The sequence below is a fragment of the Diceros bicornis genome, chromosome 7 (genome assembly GCF_020826845.1).
Source record: "Diceros bicornis minor isolate mBicDic1 chromosome 7, mDicBic1.mat.cur, whole genome shotgun sequence".
Taxonomy (NCBI): domain Eukaryota; kingdom Metazoa; phylum Chordata; class Mammalia; order Perissodactyla; family Rhinocerotidae; genus Diceros; species Diceros bicornis.
The window spans coordinates 43,357,025-43,380,967 of NC_080746.1; the positions used below are offsets into that span (position 1 = coordinate 43,357,025).

General features: G+C 38.1%; 1 protein-coding gene across 1 annotated transcript; it reads left to right on the top strand.

Annotated features, from left to right (window-relative positions):
* The first annotated feature begins 16,685 nt into the window (after positions 1–16,685).
* Positions 16,686–23,943, top strand: LOC131408559 (tripartite motif-containing protein 64-like). Its single transcript, XM_058545433.1, has 6 exons — positions 16,686–16,745; positions 18,106–18,520; positions 19,084–19,179; positions 19,870–20,113; positions 21,846–21,953; positions 23,294–23,943. Exons 2-6 carry the CDS (start codon positions 18,110–18,112, stop codon positions 23,782–23,784), a joined length of 1,350 nt encoding a protein of 449 aa, XP_058401416.1. The 5' UTR covers positions 16,686–16,745; positions 18,106–18,109; the 3' UTR covers positions 23,785–23,943.

Below are 23,943 nucleotides of genomic sequence, written 5' to 3' on the forward strand. Positions count from 1 at the left end.
ATATATATTTATTTACTCTCTCTCATGATGTTGACATTTAGGTTTTTTTCTAATTTTTGACAGTTGTAATTATTTCTGATAAACACCAACTATACCCAGGTTGATCTTACTAAGTTTACAGGACAAACTAGATCATTGACCAGCCAGCAGTGGCCCCATCTTTCTGTTTGGGGATCATCAAAGGATGGGAATTTGCTGTAAGGGCGTCATCCAAACAAGGTGATTGGTTTGCCAACAGCAGCATGACTGTCCTCTGTCCTTCTTTATCTCTTTGCTTTGCATCTGTCCTTTCCTTCCAGGGCATTACATGAACTGGCTTAGCTCCTTCAATGAAACACCACCTTCTGCCTAGGTCACGCTAAACATTACAAAACTGGTTTTAATGATTCTTCATGCTTTAAGCTAGCCATTCTAACGATTTCTTTTTTAAAGAGGAGAAAAACACAATAGTAGGTTGGCTGGTCCCAGGAGGACTTTATAGTCACAATTGTGCTAGGTTTCTGGGAGTAGAGTGGTATAGTGAAAAGTCAGCACCTATTTGCTATGTGCCTGAGACTGATCACTGAATCCCTCAGACTTCAATTTCCTCCTCTTTGAAATGCTAATGTCAACTTTGTAGAGCTTGCTTTCAAGGATTAGAAAACTTATACTCAAATTCTTTAATATCAAACATGATCCATAGTAGGTGACAAGCTGTTCTGGCTATTGTTATTTTTGTTGCTCTGAACCACTTTGAGTCATCTGTTTAAAGTCAAAATATAATTACTTAACACATATTTCATAGAGTAGTCTTTGGAGATGATGGAACTTGGAAGTTTAGTTGACAAGTGGCTTATTCAAATCATAAAATCAGAATTATGTGATCCAGGGATTGTAGAGTGCTCCTATTTTTCTCTTGTATATATCATTTGGGCAACTAATAGACAGCAAACTATTTTTATCAACAGGCATGTCATCTATGCTCCAAGCAGCCACAACAAGTATGCAGGGGAGTCGTTCCCAGGGATCTATGATGCTCTGTTTGATATTGAAAGCAAAGTGGATCCTTCTAAGGCGTGGGGAGAAGTGAAGAGACAGATTTCTATTGCAGCCTTCACAGTGCAGGCTGCAGCAGGGACTCTGAAAGAAGTAGCCTAAGAGGGTTCTTCAGAGAACCCATATTGATTTGGTATGGTATATCACTCAGAAGGAATCATGATGGGTGCACTGATAAAGTAAAAAATAAAGTTGTGCGTATATATATGTATATCTTAGTGTTCTTTTTTCTCTTCCCTGTGGATTAAAAAATGAAAATGGATGAGTTTTATTCTATAATTATAGGAGGTTATTCTGAAGTTGAACTAAGTGTTAAAATTAAGGAGACCAGCCTAATATTTTAAAACTCTTATGTGGGATTATCAGGGAATCAAGTCTAATTGAGCACTTCCGAACCTACGCCTGTTATTGCACACATAGAAAACATCAGTTTGTTATAGAACACATGGAAAATGCACAGGGCTGCTCCAAGCCAGAGGCCTTAGGCCCTGCCTAGCCATCCAAGGCTGAGGGGATCGCTATCTTAGCACACTAGTTGGTCAACTCTAGTTTAATCACACTGCAAAGTAAATATAATCACTCTATACCATAGGGGATAATTGCTTTTCTTTAAATTAGCAAATATTTCATTTATACCGCAAGGTATATATAACATATATGTACAGTGAAAAATATAGTTCTTCCTAGACTTACATTGGGATCACGTCCTAATAAGCCCATCGTAAATTGAAAATATGGTAAGTTGAAAAGGCAATTAATACACCTAACCTACTGAACATCATAGCTTAGCCTATCTTACCATAAATGTGCTCAGAATACTTACATTAGCCTACAGTTGGGCAAAATCATCTAACCTACCTTAACCGCACTCAGAACACTTACATCAGCCTATATTTGGGCAAAATCATCTAACATAAAGCCTATTTTATAATAAAGTGTTGAATATCTCCTGTAATCTATTGAATACTGTACTCAAAGTGACAAACAGAATGGTTGTGTGGGTACAGAATGGTATAAGTGTATCGGTTGTTTACCCTCATGGTCGCATGGCTGACTGGGAGCTGCGGCTCTCTGCCCCTGTCCAGCATCATGAGAGAGCATCGTACTACAGATCCCTAGTCTGGGAAAAGATCAAAATTCAAAATTTGAAGTATGGTTTCTATAGAATATGTGTATCCCTTTCACACCATCATAAAGATGAAAAATTGTAAGTTGAACTATTGTAAGTCAGGGACCGTCTGTAATAAAGAAATGAACATTGGTAAACCTCGCCCGTAACCAGATTAATAAAGAAACTTTACCCGTATCTTTGGATCCCCCATGTACTGCTGACCTTGTGCCTTCTTCCTCTTCCTCCAGAGATACTCGCTTTCTTGAATTTTATGATATTGTGTCCTGTTATTTATAATTTTACCACATATGGCTTATCCCTTACATGTTTTTGGCTTTGTATGTTTTTTGAACTTTTTATAAATAAAATTATACTATGTGTATTTTTCTAGGACTTGACTTTTTCCCTTACCTTTGAAGGTTCATCTTTGTGTCATTGTGGCTATAGCTCACTGGATTTCACTGACACAGAGCATTCACTTGTGTGAATATAACATTAGTCAGCATCCAGGTGAGACAGAGAAACCAAACAGAAACATAAACAAGAAAAGTTAATATAAAGAATGATTAGTTATAATAGCTTTGGAGCAATGAGGTATTGTCTAGTGAAAGGTAAAGGGAAGGGTAAAAGAATAGCACATATAAGGAGCAGTCACTGTCCCTAGGGCTGAGATGGAACAACCAGTGAAGTCCATGTCAACCCCCGCCCCTCCATGGGCCTCACTGAATGACAAGTCACTGTAGTGCTGTATTAGCAGAACTTGCTGCAAATCTCAGCTCCAGAAACTTGCGCTCTAGGCCACTGTGCAAAGCTGTGTATTGGGAAGTGTCTTGCCAGAGGCACTCCACTACAAAACCATCCAAGGGCAGTTTTGGAAGAAGCTCCTGGCTGCTGGGTTCGATTGACCACCATGACCTGCAAGAATCCAGTGCTATAGCAGCAGCCTGCACTACGGGGTGGGGGCACTGGTGAAGCCTGGTAAACTGCAGGAGCCAGATGCTGGAGAAGTCATTTGCAGGCAGGAGCCTGCCAATGAGCACATGGGAACCAGGAAGGAAAATACCTTCTTGCAATGTCTCTCCAATGCTTTGTACTCACAAAGCTGAATATCACATCCCTTGGCAAAAAAAAAAAAAAAAAAAAAAAAAAATTTAGAGGGTCCAGATCCAATTACAAAGAGCAGATAATGAAGAATCAATTTGGAGTAGAGAAGCAATGACTTGGATAACTGGCGCATAATGGAATGTACTTACTCATTTTTTTTGCTGGAGGGTGTTTAGAATGTTTGCTGTATTTTGCTCCAGTGAGCATGTCTTCCAATGCAAATATCAAGATATTCTCTTTCCTGACAGTATCTACATATAAAGGGAATATCTGGGTTGTAAAATTTGTGCATTTTCAATTTTAGCGGGCAATGCCAAACTGTTTCATGGTTGTTTTTACTCATTTATATTCCCAATGGCAAAGGAATTATGTTACACAAAAGAATAGAAAGAAGAAAGACTTGATATGTTAAAGAACTAAAAGAGCTCAGTGTTACCAGAATCCAAGGAGTTTGTGGGGAGAAGGATCTATACATTAAGCACCAGATGCCGCATGTAAGGCTTGGGAAGATATCCTAAGGAATGTCACTGTCTTCCTGTAGTTTATAAAAACACTTGTAAAGTTAAGCAGGGTAAGAATATGGTAAGTTTTGCATTTTACAAAGCATTCTGGCCTGAACATAGATGGATTGGAAGGGCATTAACCCACCCAGAGATCACAACCTGAATTTTTTCTCATTGTAACAGCTGTGTCATGTGGACCTTTACCTTCAAAAAAGACAGGACTCCCCCTCTTATCCTTTAGATTTCATCTCTTCTGGGAAGACTTCCAGATGTCCTCCTGCTCCCTGATATCCCCTACAGGACTATGAGCTCCTTGGAGACTAAGTCTTATTCATTATGGTGGCTCCAGTTCCTACCAGTGTGCTGAGTCCACAGCAACCAATCATATTTGTGAATAATGAGCAGTATGCAGGTGGGGCTGCATCTGGGAGATTATGTGTTTGGCAAAGGAGAGCTCTGCTCAGTACTAAGACTTCAGTGGTGCCTTTGTAATGGGATTTGTAACAGGTTTTTTATGACGTCAGTGATAGAGAGTTGGATAATATTGTAGGTGATACGTGAGACTTGGGACAAGGTAAACAAGACCGTTCTAAAAGATGGATAAAAACTCACACAATACTTAAAAGCTTTGTGAACCTTCGGTTAAATTGTAAGCATGCAATAAGCACCCCCCAAAAACATTTTATATAATTCCATGGTTTAAGAACATATTTTGAGGGCCGGCCCTGTGGCATAGCAGTTGGTTACATGCACGTGCTCCACTGCTGGAGACCCAGGTTTGGATCTCGGGCGCGCACCAATGCACCGCATGTCAGGCCGTGCTGTGACGGCCTCCCATATAAAGTGGAGGAAGATGGGCACAAATGTTACCTCAGGCCCAATCTTCCTCAGCAAGAAGAGGAGGATTGGCACGGATGTTAGCTCAGGGCTGATCTTCCTCACACACACACAAAAAGAACATATTTTGGCAACACATTTAATGTAACTGTCATTCGTAAGAGGTAGTACAATGATAGTCAAGAGCACAAATTTGGGAGACAGATTGTCTGCGTTCCTACATGGTTCTCCCACTTACGTAGAATATGACTTTGGGCAAATTATTAAAGCTCTCTGTTCTTAAGTTTCTTAATCTATAAAATGGGCAATAAGCAGTATCTATCTCATAGGGTTGCTCTAAGGATTAAAAGAGCTAGTACCTGTAAAGCACTTCAGACAGTGCCCAGCATATAATCAGTAATCAATACATGTTTGATATTGTCATTTGAGTGGTAGAGTATTTCTTAGTATGCTAATGAATTTCACTTCTTTCCTCTTCTCTCTTCTGCATGGTGATAGAGTTGAATTAGATACTTCCTACTGTAGCTTCCAGCCCTAAAATTCTGAATTATTGTTTATTCTTTTATATGCATCTTATAATTTGCTTATTGTTTATTTCTGCCTAGTATAGTTGTAAGATGTGTACTACCTAATTGTAGTTACATATTTATTGTTGAGCGTGATTAAAAAATTATAAGAATTAACTAACTTCATGCAAAGGAAACATGCCAGATAAATTTGACATTGATTTGGATATTTAATGGCGATTAAGTACAATCATTTACCAAATTGTAGTGGCATGAAAAGGATAAAGATACTACTTACGTTTCGGACAGCAACTTCATGAAAGATGATACCTAGGCCAAATTTAGCTGGTCGTGGTTTACGAAATTGGAAAGACAATGCATGAAGATTAACAATGAAACATTTTCTTATAGACTTCCTCAATAAAGACATTTATTTCTCATTAATCTCTTGGGACAATCTCAGAACCACAATTTATTCCATATTGCTAAAGGCAGTACCACTACTGGAGATCTGCTGTGCAGTTAGAGGAGAAAGATGTCTGGGTGAATAGGCATAGAGTGGTTTTCTAGCTCACAAATAAAGTATCAAATAGGAATTTTATACATAAAGAAAAATAAATGAATATATATACTAAAGTTACTTTTCTAGTCTGAGAGACAGTACTGTATATCTCCATCTTACTCTATGGCCTACATTGACCAGCAAGTTTAATGCCTTTTACTCATCTGAGAGGAGAGTTTATAAAACATAACTTTGCTTTGGAAAACTGAAAAGTTTTTAAAGTCCAATAGAGACGGAATTTCATTTCTGATTATTTGAGTCTATCACCGTGATTTCTCATATTTCAATTTACATATTGTCCGCTATATTTACTTGAGTAAATCAAATCCTTCTATGTATTTCAATAAATGATTTGAGGCTACTTGTAAAAAAAGCATATTCGATGGCAAATAAGGAAATTATCAAATGATTAAATTTAATTTATATTTAATACAAAAATATATTTGTTTTAATCAAGTAAATACAAAATATTTATAATCTAATTGAACAATTTAAATTTAATTCAGTTTATATTCAATATAAAATATATTTAAATGCCAACATAAATTCCAGATAAATAAACAGTTAAATGTGAAGAATACAACCATAAAATCAGAAGGAAATGATGCAGTTTAATATGTCTAGATGAATTAAGACCTACTAAACCTAAGAATTGGAAAAATCACAAAGTAAATGATCTATAAATGAAATGAAAACAGCACACTGGGAAAAATTTTTGCAATGAATATAGCAAAGTGTTACCAGAACTAACTTAAAGCCTCTTAAATGAATAAGTTCAGTATTCATGATTAGTCTCTAGCTTCCCTAGGGGTGTGTGTTGGGGTGTGTGTGTGTTCAGGTTAGGAGAAAAAGAAAATAAAAGGAATAAAGATAAGATCATAAACAAGCCACAAAGTAGTATGAAAATGCATACTGTTAAGACCTTTACCCATCTCGAATTTCAGCCACAACCTTCAGATAAAAATCAACCTCTTGCTCAGGAAAAGCAGAAAAATAGGGCAATGTAATGGCAGGCTTAGATGCAGAGTCAAAAGGATTATTAAACGAGAATATATTAGGAGGACATGAGGAGCGGGTCCCAGAGAAAAGTTAATCTCTATAATGTATTGAGCCAGAGGACCCATATACCAAGTAGACACCTCAATCCGACTCATCAGTTTTGAATGGCGCTTGTTTCTCATAGGTATAGGAGGTTTAGACAATGCTTCAGAGAAGTTCGTTAGCCCACTTCAAACTTTTGATCTATAAATTCATTGTGCTTAGTGATTTGGGAATTTTTCTAAGTCACGGCAACTAATTTGTGCTTCAGAATACTGATCCAATGATACACAGCCTTTTTACAGTTTCATACCTGTAACTCAGTCCCCATCATCATTCAAACTCTTTGTTTTGTGAACTATTTTTAACTTTAAAAAAGTTCACAAACAGAATAAGCAGTTCTTTATAATAAAACATATACGTATGAAGTGCTTACAAACCTCTCCAATCTAAAGGACAATTTTCTGACAGAACTCAGTTTTTTATTTATATCAGAGAATATTTATTTATTTTTTTAATTTAATTTGTTTTATTTTTTTTGCCCAAAGCCCCAGTAGATAGTTGTATATCATAGCTGCACATCCTTCTAGTTGCTGTATGTGAGATGTGGTCTCAGCATGGCTGGACAAGCGGTGCCTCGGTGCTCACCCAGGATCCGAACCCGGGACGCCAGCAGCGGAGCGAGTGCACTTAACCACTAAGCCATGGGGCCAGCCCGAGAATATTTATTTTTAATTGCCTTATTAAAAAAGTCCTCCACTTAAAATAAAAAAGATGCATGATCAGCATAGAGTTTTCAGGTGGAGCACGGATGATTTTTAGGGCAGTGAAACTACTCTGTATGATTACAATGGTGAATACATATCATTATAAATTTGTTCAAAAGCAGAGAATGTACAACACCAACAGTAAACCCTAAGGTAAACTATGGAGTCTGGACAATAATGATGTGTCGTTGTAGGTTCAACAATTGTAACAAATATACCACTCTGGTGGGGGATGTTAATAATGAGGGAGGCTATGCACCAATGGGGGCAGAAGGTAAAACAGGAAATCTCTGTATCTTTCCCTCAATTTTGCTGTGAACTTAAAACTACTCTAAAAGGTAAAGTGTATTTTTAAAAAGATTCATGCCAAATGTCCTATTGTAGTTAATATATTTAAGGTTTAGAATGAAGAGTCATTGAAAGGCGTACATGAAGTCACCTTGTGTGAGCTAAAACATGTAACATCAAATAATGGCGTTAGACAAACTGATCTAATTATCTCCCACCAGCAGGTATTTGTAGGTGGTTCCTTAAACAGATTAGGCGGTTATGTAAATCCAATCTAAAGGATTTGAACTCCTGTTTACAGCTATGATAACCTAATCTTCTGTTAAGAGTGTAGCACAGTACCTTAAGAAAAGTTTCTAGTCTTTGGAAATTCTGCAAAAGAGCTAAAGAATAAAATTCAGTCCTCCACATTATCCAGAAAATAAAGACCCTCACTGGTGGTCATTAGGATGCCAAGTTACAGCCACCAGTGAGTCCTGTCTCATAAAGTAAGCAGTCTGGCTCACTTTGACAGCCTTTCCTCTAAAACTATCATCATGAGACCATTTATAATGCCCATTTATTGGTATGGAATTTAGAGAAAGTGGGTTCCAATCCACCCTCTCTTCCTAAGACTACTTGACATTGTTCTGCCAGCTAAGGGTTTGAAAACAAGGTGTCTTCCACATAGATGGGTGGTTTGTCTGATTACATATTGTCTAATAGGGTAGCCACATGTAGATACTGAGCACTTGAAATGTGGCTAGTCTGATTTGAGCTGTGTTCTAAGGGTATAATGTATAGCGATGTCAAAAACTTAGTATTCTAATAAAGAATGTAAAAAATCTCATTAATATTTTTAATATTAATTATGTGTTAAAATGATGATGTTTTGGAAATATTGGGTTAAAATATATTATTAAAATTCATTTCACCTGTTTTTAATTACTATTTATAATGTGACCACTAGAAAATTAAAACTACATATGTAGCTCAGATTTTTTTTCTGTAAAGAATTTTATTATTTAAATATTTAAGATGTATTTTATTAAATCTTGCGTGATTAATTCAGGCATATCTTCAAAATTGTTTGTTTGCCCTATCTTCCTAATTATATAATAAGCTTCCTAGGAGAGAGGGCTCAGTTATCCTGTTTCAGTTTACCCAAGACACCCGAAACTGTGCTAAGGTGAACATAAGTGTTTCATGTAAGTTAGATGATCGTGTTGAATCAATTGGGAAACAGAGAGTGGAATGCAATACTTTAAATTTCTTTAAAACTTTTAGGTTATAGATGTAGCTTTAAAAAAACACTCCATTTCAAATTTGTTGACTGACAGCTCACAGTTATGTGTAAATCCAAAGCTCTAACAAAAAAAGAGGAAAAAGATTATGCTGTCCTCTTGGAAACAAATAGGGTACCCTTAGTCCACTTAGAAGAGATGACTGCACTTATTTTATTTTTTAAAGAATAATTTGTTACCTGGTGCTGATTCTCATAACTTGTGGTCTTGAGACTTTAGAGATCTGAAAGGAAGCTGGATCAGGGAGAACCTAAATAAGAAATAATTCCAGGCATTTAAAACAGAGAGAACGTAATGCAAGGAATTAATTATTCTGGTGAAGGAAGAGCTGAGAAGCCAAACAAGAGACAGCAAAACAACCCAAAGATTAGCATCATCAGAGAGTCACTACCACCCTCTGCTATGGAGATGGGGAGGTTGTGATATTGCCTCTCCTCAGATCCAGAACCACGGATGGAGGCTGGAATCATGGAGGAGTTGGTGTCTGAAGTAGAGAGGGAGAGGAGAAATATAGTGACTTCTCTCTTCCTCTCACCCTCTAATGTCCTTCCAGTGCCTGCTAGAAGTCAGTTTGTGCAAAAGCTTGGGAGTCTCAGCCTGCAGGGTCAGGCTGCTTGTGATAGAGAGCAAAACAGGGAGAAGGTGAGGGAAGATTCTGAGCACGGACAAGTCCCAGCCTGGCGCAGTCCATCGTTTTTGGCACTCAGCATTTATTCTCCTCTTTCTGCGTAGTTCTTATGCAACTGCATGGATTAAAGAAAAAACAGTGATGGGAATATTTTTAATTGAATAATATTAAGGATGCATTAAAACAAAACTTTTGGGATGTAATTAAAGCAATGCTTAGAGGGAAATTTGTAGCATTAAATGCACACATAATAACAGAAGAAAAGCCTTTCTCAAAGAGGTAGACAAAGAAAATCAAATCCGTGCCAAATAAACTAGGAATAAAATTATAATAACAATTGCAGAAAATACTGACTTTTTAAAAAAAGTATACGGTAGGTAAAATTGAGGATGTCAAAAATTGGCTCTTTAGGAGCCACCCCAGTGGCGTGGTGGTTGAGTTCGTGTGCTCCACTTTGGAACCTGGGGTTTGCAGGTTCGGATCCCAGGCACAGACCTACTCATCACTTATCAAGCCATGCTGTGGCAGGCATCCCACACGCAAAGTAGACGAAGATGGGCAAGGATGTTAACCCAGAGCCAATCTTCCTCAGCAAAAAGAGAAGGATTGGCAACAAATGTTAGCTCAGGTCTAACCTTCCTCGCTGAAAAAAAAAAAAAGGGCTAGTTAAATGGATCAAGTAAATTGATAAAGCCCAGCAAGATTCATCCGAAAAGGTGGGGATGGGGGAATTCAAATCAAAAATATAAGATGAGGAATAAAAAGGCAAGTATGCAGATTTCTTAGATGTTAATAAGGCAATACGAGGATTTTATGAATAATTTTATGCCTATGCACTTGGCAATTTAGAAGATATGAACAAATTCCTTGAAAAACACATCTTAAAAAAGTTGACAGCAGAAATCGAAAATCTGAATGACATGATTTATATTAAAGAGATTGAACCCATATTCTTAAAAAATCTTCTCATAAAGAAAACTCCAAAGATCTCATTCAGAGAAATCTTCCAAACATTTAAGAAATAAAACAAATTTAGACAAATGTTTCCAGAATCCAGAAAGAGAAGTGATACTTCCCAATTCACAACTTTGATATCCAAGCCTGACAAGGACATTACAAGAAATGAAAATCACAGTACAGACTCTCACACAAACATAGATGCAACAATTCTAAACAAGATATTAGTTAATCAAATCTAGTGAGAGACAAAGGCTTAATATATCACGTCCAAGTGAGGGTTGTTCTAGAAAGGTAGAGTATTGTAATATCAGAAAGCAGAAGAAATGGAAATCACCACATTAACAGAAAAATATGTATATATATATAATTATTCCTATGCATGCAGGAGAAAAGTATTTGATATAATTCAATGCCCATTCATGATTTTTAAAAAATTATTAACAAACAAAAATGGGAGTTAAGTTTCCTAATCTCATAAAGGTTATATAGAAAAATTTATAGTAAATATCATATTTCATGGAGAATTTAAAAGCTTTCTCCTAAGAATAGGACTGAAATATGAATGTTTTCTATTACCAATTGTATTCAGCACTATTATAGATGTCCTTTTCCATGCAATTAGACAATAAAAAGAAATAAATCTTATAAGATTTGGGGGCTGGCCCCATGGCTTAGCGGTTAAGTGAGAGTGCTCCACTACTGGAGGCCCAGGTTCAGATCCCAGGCGCGCACCGATGCACCGCTTCTCCCGCCATGCTGAGGCCACGTCCCACATACAGCAACTAGAAGGATGTGCGGCTACGACATACAACTATCTACTGGGGCATTGGGGGGAGAAAAAAAAGGAGGAGGATTGGCACTAGATGTAAGCTCAGAGCCGGTCTTCCTCAGCAAAAAGAGGAGGATTAGCACGGATGTTAGCTCAGGGCTGATCTTCCTCACAAAAAATAAATAAATAAATAAATAAGTAAATAAATAAATAAATAAGATTTGGGAATAAATAAAGCTATCATAGGTTGCATTATTAGCATAACATGATTGTGTGGTTAGAAAATTTCCTGAAATTTATAATTATTGAAGTTGAGAAGAAATTCAATCAAGTGTATTTCTCTAAACAACAATAAAAAGTAGAAAAGTTTATTTAAAATGTATTTAAAATATTATCAGAAACATCAACTAAGTAAAAATAAATCTAATGAAAGATATACAATTCTAAGCATATAAACTATAAAACATTATTGAAAGAAATTAAAGAAATATGAGTAAAAGGAGAGACAGCTCATATTCATGGATTGGAAGACAAAATATAGTAAATATGTCAATTCTCCCCAATAGACCACTCAAATAAGTAATCAAACAAGGCGTGTGTGTGTAATTGAGAAGTTGGTTTTTTTTTTTTTTTTTTTTTTTTTTTTTTGTGAGGAGATCAGCCCTGTGCTAACATCCGCCAATCCTCCTCTTTTTTTGCTGAGGAAGATGGCCCTGGGCTAACATCCGTGCCCATCCTCCTCCACTTTACATGGGACGCCGCCACAGCATGGCTTGCCAAGCAGTGCGTCGGTGCGCGCCCGGGATCCGAACCAGCGAACCCCGGGCCGCCGCAGGGGAGCGCGCGCACTTAACCGCTTGCGCCACCGGGCCGGCCCCGAGAAGTTGATTTTTAAATGTATGTCTGTGGCTGGGGCTCTTAGAAGATGTTTTATGCTCTACAGAATAAGGGACAAGCCACACACCAAAGAAGGGTTAGTATTTTCAGCCTTCTCACCTCAATTCTTCCCATACCAAAATGGCACAAATGAAACTGCTACCATATGGTGGGGACAACATTTGTGTAAACGAGGAGATACATTGTAGCAGGAACAGCATATAAAGATCTGTCTAGAAAGGTCCGTGTCAACTTTCGCTCCTTCAAGTGGGGAGTTGAACTCGTTTAGGATTTAGTAACCCAGCAGCTGCAGTGGACTTCCATTCTCAGTGAGTCACAATTTCATCTATTACTCATTACCTACTACACGAAACTATTTATAGATTTAAAAGGTAGTGAGCTCCTTTTCAACCTCAGAGAAAACTTAAATCTTTAAGAGAACTACCAAGTTTTCCCCAAGTCAGAAAGCGTCTTTCCCTCACACTCCACTAAGTTGGGTTTCTTGAGAGCCTCTGAAAGACTAATACTTTAAAATGGAATTATTTTAAACTGGATCCCTAGTATGCTGGTTAGAAGCACTTACATCCCAGACATATTAGGAAATACACTATGATACACTATGTCCTGAAGATAGCTATGCTATAAAATACTTTCAAATGTTCATTTGAAGTCCAGTCCTAACCGAACTTGTAGCTGCTGCATTCAGGTTCTTCCTATCCAGCATATTGATAATCCAGGTTAATAACTGGCTTCAGAGTCTGAGTGTGTTCCAACACTTCTAGTCAAAAGTTGTTCTAATTGAAAAGCAGATGACTGGGTGAGCCTGATTTGGACTGTTTTCCTCAAGTAAGTGTTCACATCTATTTCTAGTTGCCCAGGTAGTACTGACAGCAGGTTTATACCTTCTTGTTCACCTTCTGGTAAAAAGACTCACCAACTCTTCCCACCAACCACACTGATGTCAACCTGGAATTCATCAGTATTTGCCAGTAGCCAAGTTGAGCTGTGCCACTCAGGATTTGAGGTACCAGAATTTGGGGGGATCCTGGCACCAGTCATGTCAAAATCCACGCTGCAGTCCAGACAGATGTGTTACTGCTTATGCTCTGGCTTCTCACAGCAGCCCCCACCTGTCCCAGGCCTGTCATGTGAGATGAATGAACTGAAAGTCGTTTCTAACCTACCTGCTGCAAGCTGATCTTCCATGGCAATCTATAGGCATGATAGATTACTTTGTTCTTTTGAAAATATTATTTGGTCCATCTGTTTTTTATTTCCAAAATGCGTGATATTAGTATTTCCTTAGCCTAACAAAAGATACCTTTTTTTCAACTATCCGTTTTTAGATTTATGTTCATATTAGGGTTTTATCAAGCTAAGCCCATAAACCTTGGTGAATTCACATCTGGCAAGTGTTCTAGAATTAGCACACGGCAGAGGAGTAGATATTTTCTGCTTTTTGCAGGCTCAGTGTTGGCCACAGCAGGGACTCAAGCCCTTTTTTATTTAAGCTTTTTTTTTTTAAAGGTATTTTATTTAATTAATTAATTAATTTTTTTGCTGGGAAAGATTCGCCCTAGGCTAACATCTGTTGCCAACCTTCCTCTTTTTTTTTTCCCATCCCCAAAGCCCCAGTATATAGTTGTATATTCCAGTTGTAAGTCCTTCTAGTCCTTCTATGTGAGCCGTTGCCATAGCATGGCTATTGACAGAGGAGTGGTGTGGTTCCACAGCTGAAAACCAAACCCAGGCCGCTGAAGCAGAGTGTGTCGAACTTGAACCCCTAGGCCATGAGGCTGGCTCTTTTTTTTTTTGCGCTTTTAATCAATGTTTTTCAGGGGGTTTTCCCATGGAAAGACGAAGCGGGGAAGAATCTCAGGTTCAGTCAGCTGCTCTTTATTTCTTCTCCAGGTCGTACACAGCAAATTCTTCTTCCTTACTAGGGATGTTATCGATTTTTATTTCTCTATATACACATTCGTCTTCCCTACTAAACTATAATCAGGTTCTTGGGGTTTTGTCTTACTTACCTTTGAACACTGGGTTTGGGGGAGGGGAATTGAGAAGTTACTATAGTACCTAGTAAAGCTTAGAAGGATAGCAACCGCTTAATTACTGTATTTATTATTTGAAGTAAGAATGAGATCACAGAGCCTGGTTTACATGACTTTTCAATGCTGTGTGAAATGATCACAAATCCAGGAAATAACAGTGCAGGCAAATGTTGGACAAGTCCCGCTAAGGGAGAACACCATTTAACAGCACCATAGGGGGCATCCTACACACCTAACCATTTAATTTTTACTGAAAATTGAGAATACTAGAAACTTCTCCCTCTACATACTTGTGTAGATAATATGCAGCATGTTAAGAAATGTTTGAGGCAACTTTCCCAGAATTAAATTTCTGGAAAAGTCCTCATATACATATCTATATACACCTTATTAGTATATATACTAATTCCTTTCCTTAATCTCCTTAGTATATATTTTTGAGGTATAATTGCTGGTCAAATGATGCTTCTGAAGCTTATATTAATTTACAGTCTTAAACATTGAGTAATAAGGCAACCTCTGTCTAGGATATGCTGGTTTAATGGCTTCTTTTATCACTTTTTTTTAATTTGATAATTTCTAAAAGATGACTTTTATTTAGATTTTTCACTTTTTAAATTTCTAGCAAGGTTAGAATATTTTCATATGTTTATAAAACCAAACATTAGATGATTTAGTGAAACAACTTGTATGTAAGCCTTGGTGATTTGTTAAACTGTGATAGGTGCCCACAAAATACAGATAGTACAGCACCTCTTTTAAAAATAATTTTCTGGGGCTGGCCTGGGGGCACAGCGGTTAAGTGCATGTGCTCCACTTAGGCAGCCCGGGGTTGCAGGTTCGGATCCTGGGCGTGCACGGACACATGGCTTGCCAAGCCATGCTGTGGCAGTGTCCCATATAAAGTAGAGGAATATGGACATGGGTGAAAAATAATTTTCTAGAGCATATATAGCATGGTGATTATAGTTAATACTGTATTGCATATTTGAAAGTATCTAAGAGAGTAGATCTTAAAAGATCTCATCATAAGACAAAAAATTTGTAACTACGTATGGCGACGGATATAGACTTATTTTGGTGATTATTTCACAATACATACCAATATTGAATCATTATGTCATACATCTAAAACTAATATAATGTTATGTATCAATTACACCTCAATAAAAAAATAACTCTCTGTATATTAAAGATAGTTATACACATAATTATTGTGTAAATAATCATATTATATCATATTTTAATATAAATACATATTCATATACATATCATATATGTGTGTTTTTATATATATAATATTTATATATATATAAAGTATTTGGTTTAAAATTATTCACCAAGGTATATGAATCTAAAAAATAGATTTTATGTTTACATAAAGCAGTCATTACAAAATAGTCATAAAATATTGAAAGTAAGAAAAATACTAGCATAGGTTATTTCACCAATTGTTATATATACAATTATTTAAAAACACAATTGAGTGCCTAGGTGCACATTTTTGAATGAGAAAGTTACAAAGTGCAGATGTGTTGAGTATTCCATTTAATAATTTATTGTTGGACATAATCAGATAAACAATGGCTCAAGACTTAATTAGCAATTATACATTTAAAAATTAGAGTAAGCAAACAATTTTAGAGCCAGCCCTGATGGCCTAGTGGTTAAAGTTCAGTATGCTCTGCTTCGGCAGCCTGGGTTCAGTTCCCGTGCATGGAACCACACCACTCGTCTGTCAGTAGCCACGCTGTGGCGGCAGCTCACACAGAAGAACCAGAAGAACTTAAGACTACACACAACTATGTACCGGGGCTTTGTTGGCGGGGGAAGGAAGAAAAAAATAGGAGGAAGATTGGCAACAGATGTCAGCTTGGGGCGAATCTTGAATCTTCTCCTGCAAAAAAACAAAAATTCAAATTATTGTTCAGCTACACAGTGTGTACATACACCTACACATCCTTCTATTTAAAAAAAAAAGAATTTTAAAAATTGTGAGATCAATGTTTGTAGAATAAAAAAAATTTAATGAAATAATTGCTTCAGTTAAAATGTCTTTTTGAATAATTTGCGTGAGGTCAACTTTTTTGCATCTTAGCCCAAAACAAGTCTAAGTTTTGTTATGGTGTAGCCCTCAAGTGTTTTCTATACGCGTAAACCTAATCAGCCATTTTTATACCTTTGGGTGTAACCTAATCAGCCATTTCCTCTTCTATTTGAAGATAGTAGCCAATCTCAAGAAGGAGGTGTGGCCTTAGGTGAGTCTAATCATTTAAAAAGCACATTTGTCCAGGGACCACTTCCTCTCCAGAGTAGACTGAAGCTGCAGCTGCCAGGCTGCAGAGTGCACAGAGTTCCTGCTGACCGTGGTATAGACACCTCTTCCAGAACTTCTAGAGGTGAGACCACTCATAGTAGACTCTGGTGAGTATGGAATTTAGAGCAAATATCTCCATGCCTACTTTCTCTAAAACAATTCACCTTCTGGCCTGCTTGAGTCTTGTCCAAGAAAACAAGTAGCTTTCCTAGTAATTTAAAATGACATCAATATTTAAAATACGTGTAACTAGAACATTTGTAATGTGTTGATATTTATTATATTAAATTATTTGATTATTTTTTATTCTATTTCCTTATGTGTTAATAGATTTTTTATATCTTAAAAGATATTTCTGCAGTTTTCATGCAATTATGGAACCCAAAAAGCACTTAAAATGTTCAACATAATGTATGCATGTAATAGTCTTTATACACATCAAAAGTTAAATGTGTTGAATTAATTAGAAAACCCTTGTTGTAAAGATTCTACTTGCTATCTATTTAAAGCCTTTAGTTTGCAGACTAGATTTGAAAAATGTTCAAAATAGATCCAACCAACTAGTAAGGATTCCCAAGAATGGCATTGGTCATCATGGGGAATTATCAGAAACAAAGATGAATCGGTCATGCTCCCATTAACTGCATCTTTGGATTTTCTAGTGTAGAGAGGAAATCCCAGTATTTATTCTCCTTTTTTCTGGTTTTAATAAACAGCTGATTAATTGTTGCTTATTATCACTGTAGCTTGAGCCTTCACCAGTTCAAAATGTGAAGGTGTTCTGATGGTCTGAACTGACTCTGAAAAAATTGTTTTCCTGAACTAGAAATAACAAACAATTTTTACATTTTATTTCTCGAAAGCAGGAGTTTTATTATTAACATTGGAAGCGTAAATTCAACCATTTATATTTTCAGGAGTTCAAAGTTGAAACCAATACTGATTAAATTAAGCCAGCTTAGATTAAACCGAATCAACATTATTTGTCTTTAGAACAAAGTACATCTGTCTGTTCGGAGTCAGGCTGCACACAGACTGTTAGCATAGAGACCAAGCACGTGCACGTGTGTGTCACAGTCTTGGAGTCATGGAGAGAGAGATTGAGATTCTCTATGGGATTCTGGAAGAATCAGCTAATGAAAGAAACTCTGGAATCATCCTAACTTTTACCCTCTGTCCAAATCTTTAAGCTTGTCCAAATAATTTAGGTATGATTGATAAAATTGTTTATTTCCAACAAAAAGGGTGATGAGGACCCTCTTGTCTCATTTTCTCCTTTGTATCATAGCATAAACCCAACGCGTCTGTATTCGCCGTGTCTGGGTTTGTACTGAGGGGATGTGAATAGGTAGATTAGACAGAGCTCAAGCAGGCAAGCCTTTGTCCAGAGGCTTTTTTTTTTTTCTTCTTTAGGGCCCAATAATGACTTTTTCTCTCTTCTTCTTTTATTTATTTATTAATTTTTAGAAACATGGATTCAGACGCCTTGCAAACCTTCCAGAATGAACTCATCTGTTCCATCTGTTTGAACTACTTCATAGACCCCGTCACCATAGACTGTGGGCACAGCTTTTGCAGTCCCTGCTTGTGCCTCTGCTGGGAGGAAGCCCAAACTCCAATGCGCTGCCCTGAGTGCAGGGGAATATCAGAGAAGCCAGATTTCAGAACGAATATTGTACTCAAGAGGCTGGCTTCCCTTGCCAGACAGACCCGAGCCGACCAGGTCAAGAGCTCTGAGGAGCAGATGTGTGTGGCACACAGAGAAGCAAAGGGGCTCTTCTGTGAGGTTGACAAGAATCTGCTCTGCGGGTCCTGCTCTGAATCCCCAGAGCATGAGGGTCACAGCCACAGTCCAGTACAATGGGCCGCTGAGGGATACAGGGTAGGTATTGCCTCTACTCTACGGCAATTTGGAATCTAGAGGCTCCTAAATTAGAGAGAAAGCTGAGGACGATGATAATGAAGTTGATGCGAATAGAGATGGTGGAGGAGGTGATTTTTCAATGTAAATTCCAAGATATAAGTGTATCCTTTCAATGTTGTTAACCAGATTTGACACTATAATCATAGATGTGTAGAGCCTTTACCAAGGGAGGTTTCCTTAGAAACATTGCCCAAACATGCGGAATTGCTGCAATGGTGAGGCAAGTGCAATTCTGAGGCAAGCTTGACATCTTCATAGTCAGCTTATATAAAAGTCCGAATGCCAATTTCTCAGGAAATGGATTATATTATCTGTAGGGAATCCTCAACCCTCTATTATATGTTTCTGTTACCTCTGATATCCCAAATATTAGAATCAAATTAGATTAATGCAGAAACATCCAACCGTCCCATTCTAACTCAAGATTGCTGTTTTCTCAGCCACTGCCTTTTTCCATAAATAAAGGGATGAAATGTACAATATCATCATCTGTGTCGCTAAAACTCATGGTTATTTTGCAGGAGAAACTTCTAAAGAGAATGGGCTCTTTATGGAAAGTGACTCAAGAAATGCAAGATAATCTGAACGAGGAAACTACCAAAACCCAGATTTTAGAGGTAAGAATGAAAATGTTCTATTTGTTTTTATGCAGATTGACACAATGCTGGCTTAGATTTTTAGCTAAATTCAACTTAGCAGGTAAAGGGTAGTAGTTTCTCCCCAGGAAAATGTAGTGGTTTCAAAGGGTATATCAGTAACCACAAATATACGGGCAAACACAAGCTTGTGCAAAGAATGAGAGTATATCGGATATCCAGGGTGTGAAATGTATTCTTAGCCCAACTTTGCAAGTTCAGATAAACCTTCTCAGACACCGAGTGTAAGACAACATTGCGCTAAGTTTGGCTGGGAAGGAGAGGAGAAAAATAAGAGTAGTAACTAGATGAAACAGAGAGAATTTTAAGAAAATCTGTATAAAATGGTGTACACCTAAATATTTTTAAATATGTAGAAAAATCAGGCTAAAGAGCAAGAGAAAAAGAGGATTCAGGTAAAAGGAAATAATTGATGGAGCAGTACAGAGAGAGAGCCTGGGACCCCTTAGAGGGCTTGATTTAGACAGGAAAAGAGACTAGGAACATAGAGAAAGGATGGATAGAGAGGACTAGCAAATATTTAAGACACTTTGTGATGTGAGGCAGAAAGTTTACCAAGTCATTTCTTGATGATGCTAAGGAAATATGGAAGATTGAAGATTTCTGTTGAGAGTGTGGATACGTAATCCTTTTAATCCACTATCTCTGCAGGACTACGTGGCCTTAAGGAAGGTGATGATCAAAGCTCACTATCAGAAGATGCATCTATTTCTCCGTGAGGAGGAGCAACTCCAGCTGGAGACACTGGAGAAGGAAGCAAAGGAGATTTTCCAACAACTCAAGGAAAGTGAATTCAGAATGACCCAACAGAAAGAAAGCCTGAAAGAAATGTACAGAGAGCTGACTGAGATGTGCCACAAGCCTGACGTGGAGCTGCTCCAGGTGAGAAGGAAGGGTCCATCCTCAGAGACTGGAATCCTTTTCTGGACAATGTTGCCATGACATTGAAATGTTACCTGCATTTACCATTCCTCTCAGCTAAGTGATAACGCTCCTTGACTCCCATCATTATGTTTGTCCAACCACATATTTCCTCATATCATGGTAATCTTTGGGAGACTTTTGGCGTTTTGGTAGCAAACGTAGGACAAAATTATTTCAGTGTAATCAGGAGTACTATCCGTGCAGACACTTTATCCCAAATCAGCAAAACTCCGTGACCAGAGGAAGGTTACCCCAACTTTGTTGGGGTAATTCTCAATTTATGTTCTCCTAGTCCATTGCCACTCTCAGCTATCCCACACAAAAGCCACTTGCTGAAGACATTGAGGTTTGGCCCCTTGCCCAGGCAAGACTTGTAGAATTGGTAATCAATTTCAATGCACTCTATAGTTATTATTTTTTTATATGTTTCTCTGTTTTGCTTTAATTGTTATCATAATTGGTCAGATCTCTCCTTGGGAATAAGACTGGGTAATGAGTGACACTGGAAACCTAGATCTTGTTGCGTCACTACACAGCCTCTTCCTGACCTCCCTGCTTCCTCAGTGCACTCTGTTTTAGTTTAGGCTCTGTTATTAAGATAGCCTCTGATGGTTCCTTAGAGGAGAATAAGAAAAAATACAGTATTAAACAAGAAAACAAGAATACTAGAGAAGATGCAAAAGGTCAGAACTCTGATGATTAACAGTATCTTTTTTTTTTTCCTTGCAGGACTTGGGAAATGTACTGGAAAGGTGAGTTTACACCAACGATTTCTGATTTCTGAGCAAGTCGTTCTCTCATTGATGAAATGAAGATATGTTTTGAGCTATTAACAGCATCCTCTGTGGCTATTTTCTATTTTGTTTCAAAAGACGCCCTGAGGCCTTCTGATTCTTGGTCTCAAAGCTTCCTTCTTATGTGGCTGAATTCAAATATACCTAAAACCATCTGACATTCTGGGCTTTGTTTCACCCACTCTCCCCCTCCACCCCCCATCTTCTCTAGCCTCATCACAAATAAACCTTACTGAAGGGATTTTTCTAAGGTATCACAGAGGAGGCACCTACCCTAGAGAGCTGTAAGGTGAAAAAGACAGGAAAGAAAGAGATGCTCTAAGAATGGGAAGAGGAGGATGTGATTTTGTTCCCAGAAGCAGCAATGACCCAGCCTGTTCCATCACAGCATGCCCCTGCTGTAGGCTGGACCTCAGAGGGAGTGGCTTCCTGGTGCCCAGTGGGAAGTCAGGCCCTCAGGACCAGGGCTGCCAGGCTAGAGTTGGATTCTGTTGCTTGGTAGAAAAGAGCAAAGCTGTCTGGCTCAGTGGACTCTTCCCTATTAGACACTGAGTGTATCATCAGTGACTACTGGTGGACTGAAGTCCCAAAGGCTTTGCCTGAATTTTCTGCTCTCTATAAGATACCCAGGATCTTTGCATTACCTGAAGTGGAGCAGAGGGAGGGCATGATCCTCAATAGTTTTAGAAACGGAATAATATCTGAGAAGAATGCGAAGCTGGAATTTGATGTAATTTAAATTTAGAAAAAAGTAAGGTAACGTTTCTTATATCCCCAAGACTGTAGAATATAATGCATACCCAATTAACCAAAAATGGGAGAATTCTGATCAAATACCTTGGATTAAAACCTGCTTCTTTTGTAATGGTTGTGTGATTAACCTCTGCCCTGGAAGTGTAACTGATGTCATTGTTTGCAGGAGCGAATTGGTGCAGAGGCAAAAGCCTCAGCCAGTGAACCCGGAGCTCACTTCACGGCGCATCACTGGACTCCTAGACATGCTGAACAGCTTCAGAGGTGAGAGTCAGCTCTTTACAATCAGGCTTCAATTTCTTTAGTGGTTCTTGGGAATGAGACTTTTTCCATTTTAATTTTTTTTCCTGACTTGGTGGTAGGACAAGACTTTCCATTTTTCTCCCTGTAGAGTCATATTGCAATGATCAAGACTGAACTTTGCAACTTATAGTTTACTGAAAATGCAAAGTAAGATACGTATTTTCAGTTACATCTGACACAGGGTGAGCAAGAGAAAGGCAATCATGTTGGTCATGCAGTTTTGAAGAGACAGAGTATTTTGTTCTCAGAGCAGCAATAAATAGTGTATGTTTATTCAGTTTACTCCACTTTTGAAAGATTAAATTTGGCATTGGTGGCTTTTAATTTGCTCTAGATTACAAGTACATTTATCACGCGTTGTACAAAGAATATTTAGTATTTATAAAATCAGAAAGTTTTGACAAAAAAGACTAAAATTGCCAAAGCAGAAAAATTTTAATGCTATTAGAGAGATCTCAAAACAACTGAAAGGCAACGGGTTTGTGAACGTGGCCCAACCATATTAGGCCCATAGTAGAGAGTAGGTCCAGACAGCAGAGGGCTGAAATCAGGACAGACTGAATCCGGGGTCTCAACGGACAATGTAAAGCCAGAACAGTCTTTCCAGAAGCTTCTAAACTATGCATATGTGGATTTCCATCAAATTTTTTTTTTTAATTTTTATTTATTTTATTTTTTCCCCCAAAGCCCCAGTAGATAGTTGTATGTCATAGTTGCACAGCCTTCCAGCTGCTGTATGTGGGATGCGGCCTCATTGTGGCCAGAGAAGCGGTGCGTCTGTGTGCACCGAGATCGGAACCCCGGGCACCAGCAGCGCAGCGCGCGCACTTAACCGCTAAGCCACGGGCCGGCCCCTCCATCAAATTTTTTGACATTTGAAAATGTAACAGGTACAGCTTGTATCCCAATAAATACTCACATAACAGCCAAGTGCTATCTATTTGTTAAGTAGTGTTAAAGACAAACAACACAAGAAAAGTTTTCTAGGGTAAGGAAAAGTTTTAGGGATGTCCTGAAATAAACTATCCATGGATTGACATGAAATCACTGCTTTAAACAGTTCATGATATGTTTAGATTTTTATTTATTTTTTTCTTTTTCTGTATGATTTGAAGGAGTTTTGTGTGCCCTAGTGGCAGTAATAACTCTTGCTCTTCACAGATAAGGCAGTCTGAACTCTCATTTCTCTCTTTATTTTTAATTTTCTTGGCGGAGGGGCAAATACTTATTGGGTAGAGAGGCGCTGCCCCTCAGGACACGGAAATCTCATTCACTGACCTGGTTTTTGCCTCTTTCTGCAGTGGATGACGTTCTGAGTCAGGAAAGGACCAGTCACTATATGAGCCTTTCTGAGAACGTTACAAGTGCGATATTTGGAGAAGGCCATCACGGCGTTTCCAGAGAGTCCCAGGGAGCGGCAAGTTTTGCAGTGTGGGGAGCTCAGGCCTTCACCTCCGGCAAGCATTACTGGGAGGTGGATGTGACACACTCCTCAAGCTGGATTCTGGGAGTCTGTAAAGATTCCTTGACCGGCGATACGGATGTTGTTGATGCTGAGGAAGCATTTCTGCTATTTTCTTTGAAGACGAACAATCGTTACGGTCTCTCTACCAACTCCCCGCTCTTAATTCAGTACGTGAAAAGGCCTCTGGGTAGGATTGGAGTATTTCTGGATTATGACAGTGGCACTGTGAGCTTCTATGACGTTTGCAAAGGTTCCCTCATATATAGTTTCCCTCCTGCCTCCTTCTCTTCCCCTCTGAAGCCTTTCCTTTGCTTTGGTTCCCCATGAAAAGTCAGATTTCATGACCATTTATCTCATGAACTTCCATGTGTTAGGAAACTCCTGTACTCGAGCCTTTTTGTGTGAGGCAACCTGAGCGTCTAGAGCACATTGTAACGTAAGGGAACATAGTTATTGTATGTTTATGAAATGACATGACCATGATGA

Excerpts from the sequence above, each read along its gene's own strand:
- LOC131408559 (XM_058545433.1), top strand. The coding sequence starts at position 18,110 with ATGGATTCAGACGCCTTGCAAACCTTCCAGAATGAACTCATCTGTTCC. Across the intron at positions 18,521-19,083 it reads GGGCCGCTGAGGGATACAGG|GAGAAACTTCTAAAGAGAAT; the intron begins GTAGGTATTGCC and ends GTTATTTTGCAG. Across the intron at positions 20,114-21,845 it reads GCTCCAGGTGAGAAGGAAGG|TTGTTTGCAGGAGCGAATTG; the intron begins GTCCATCCTCAG and ends TAACTGATGTCA.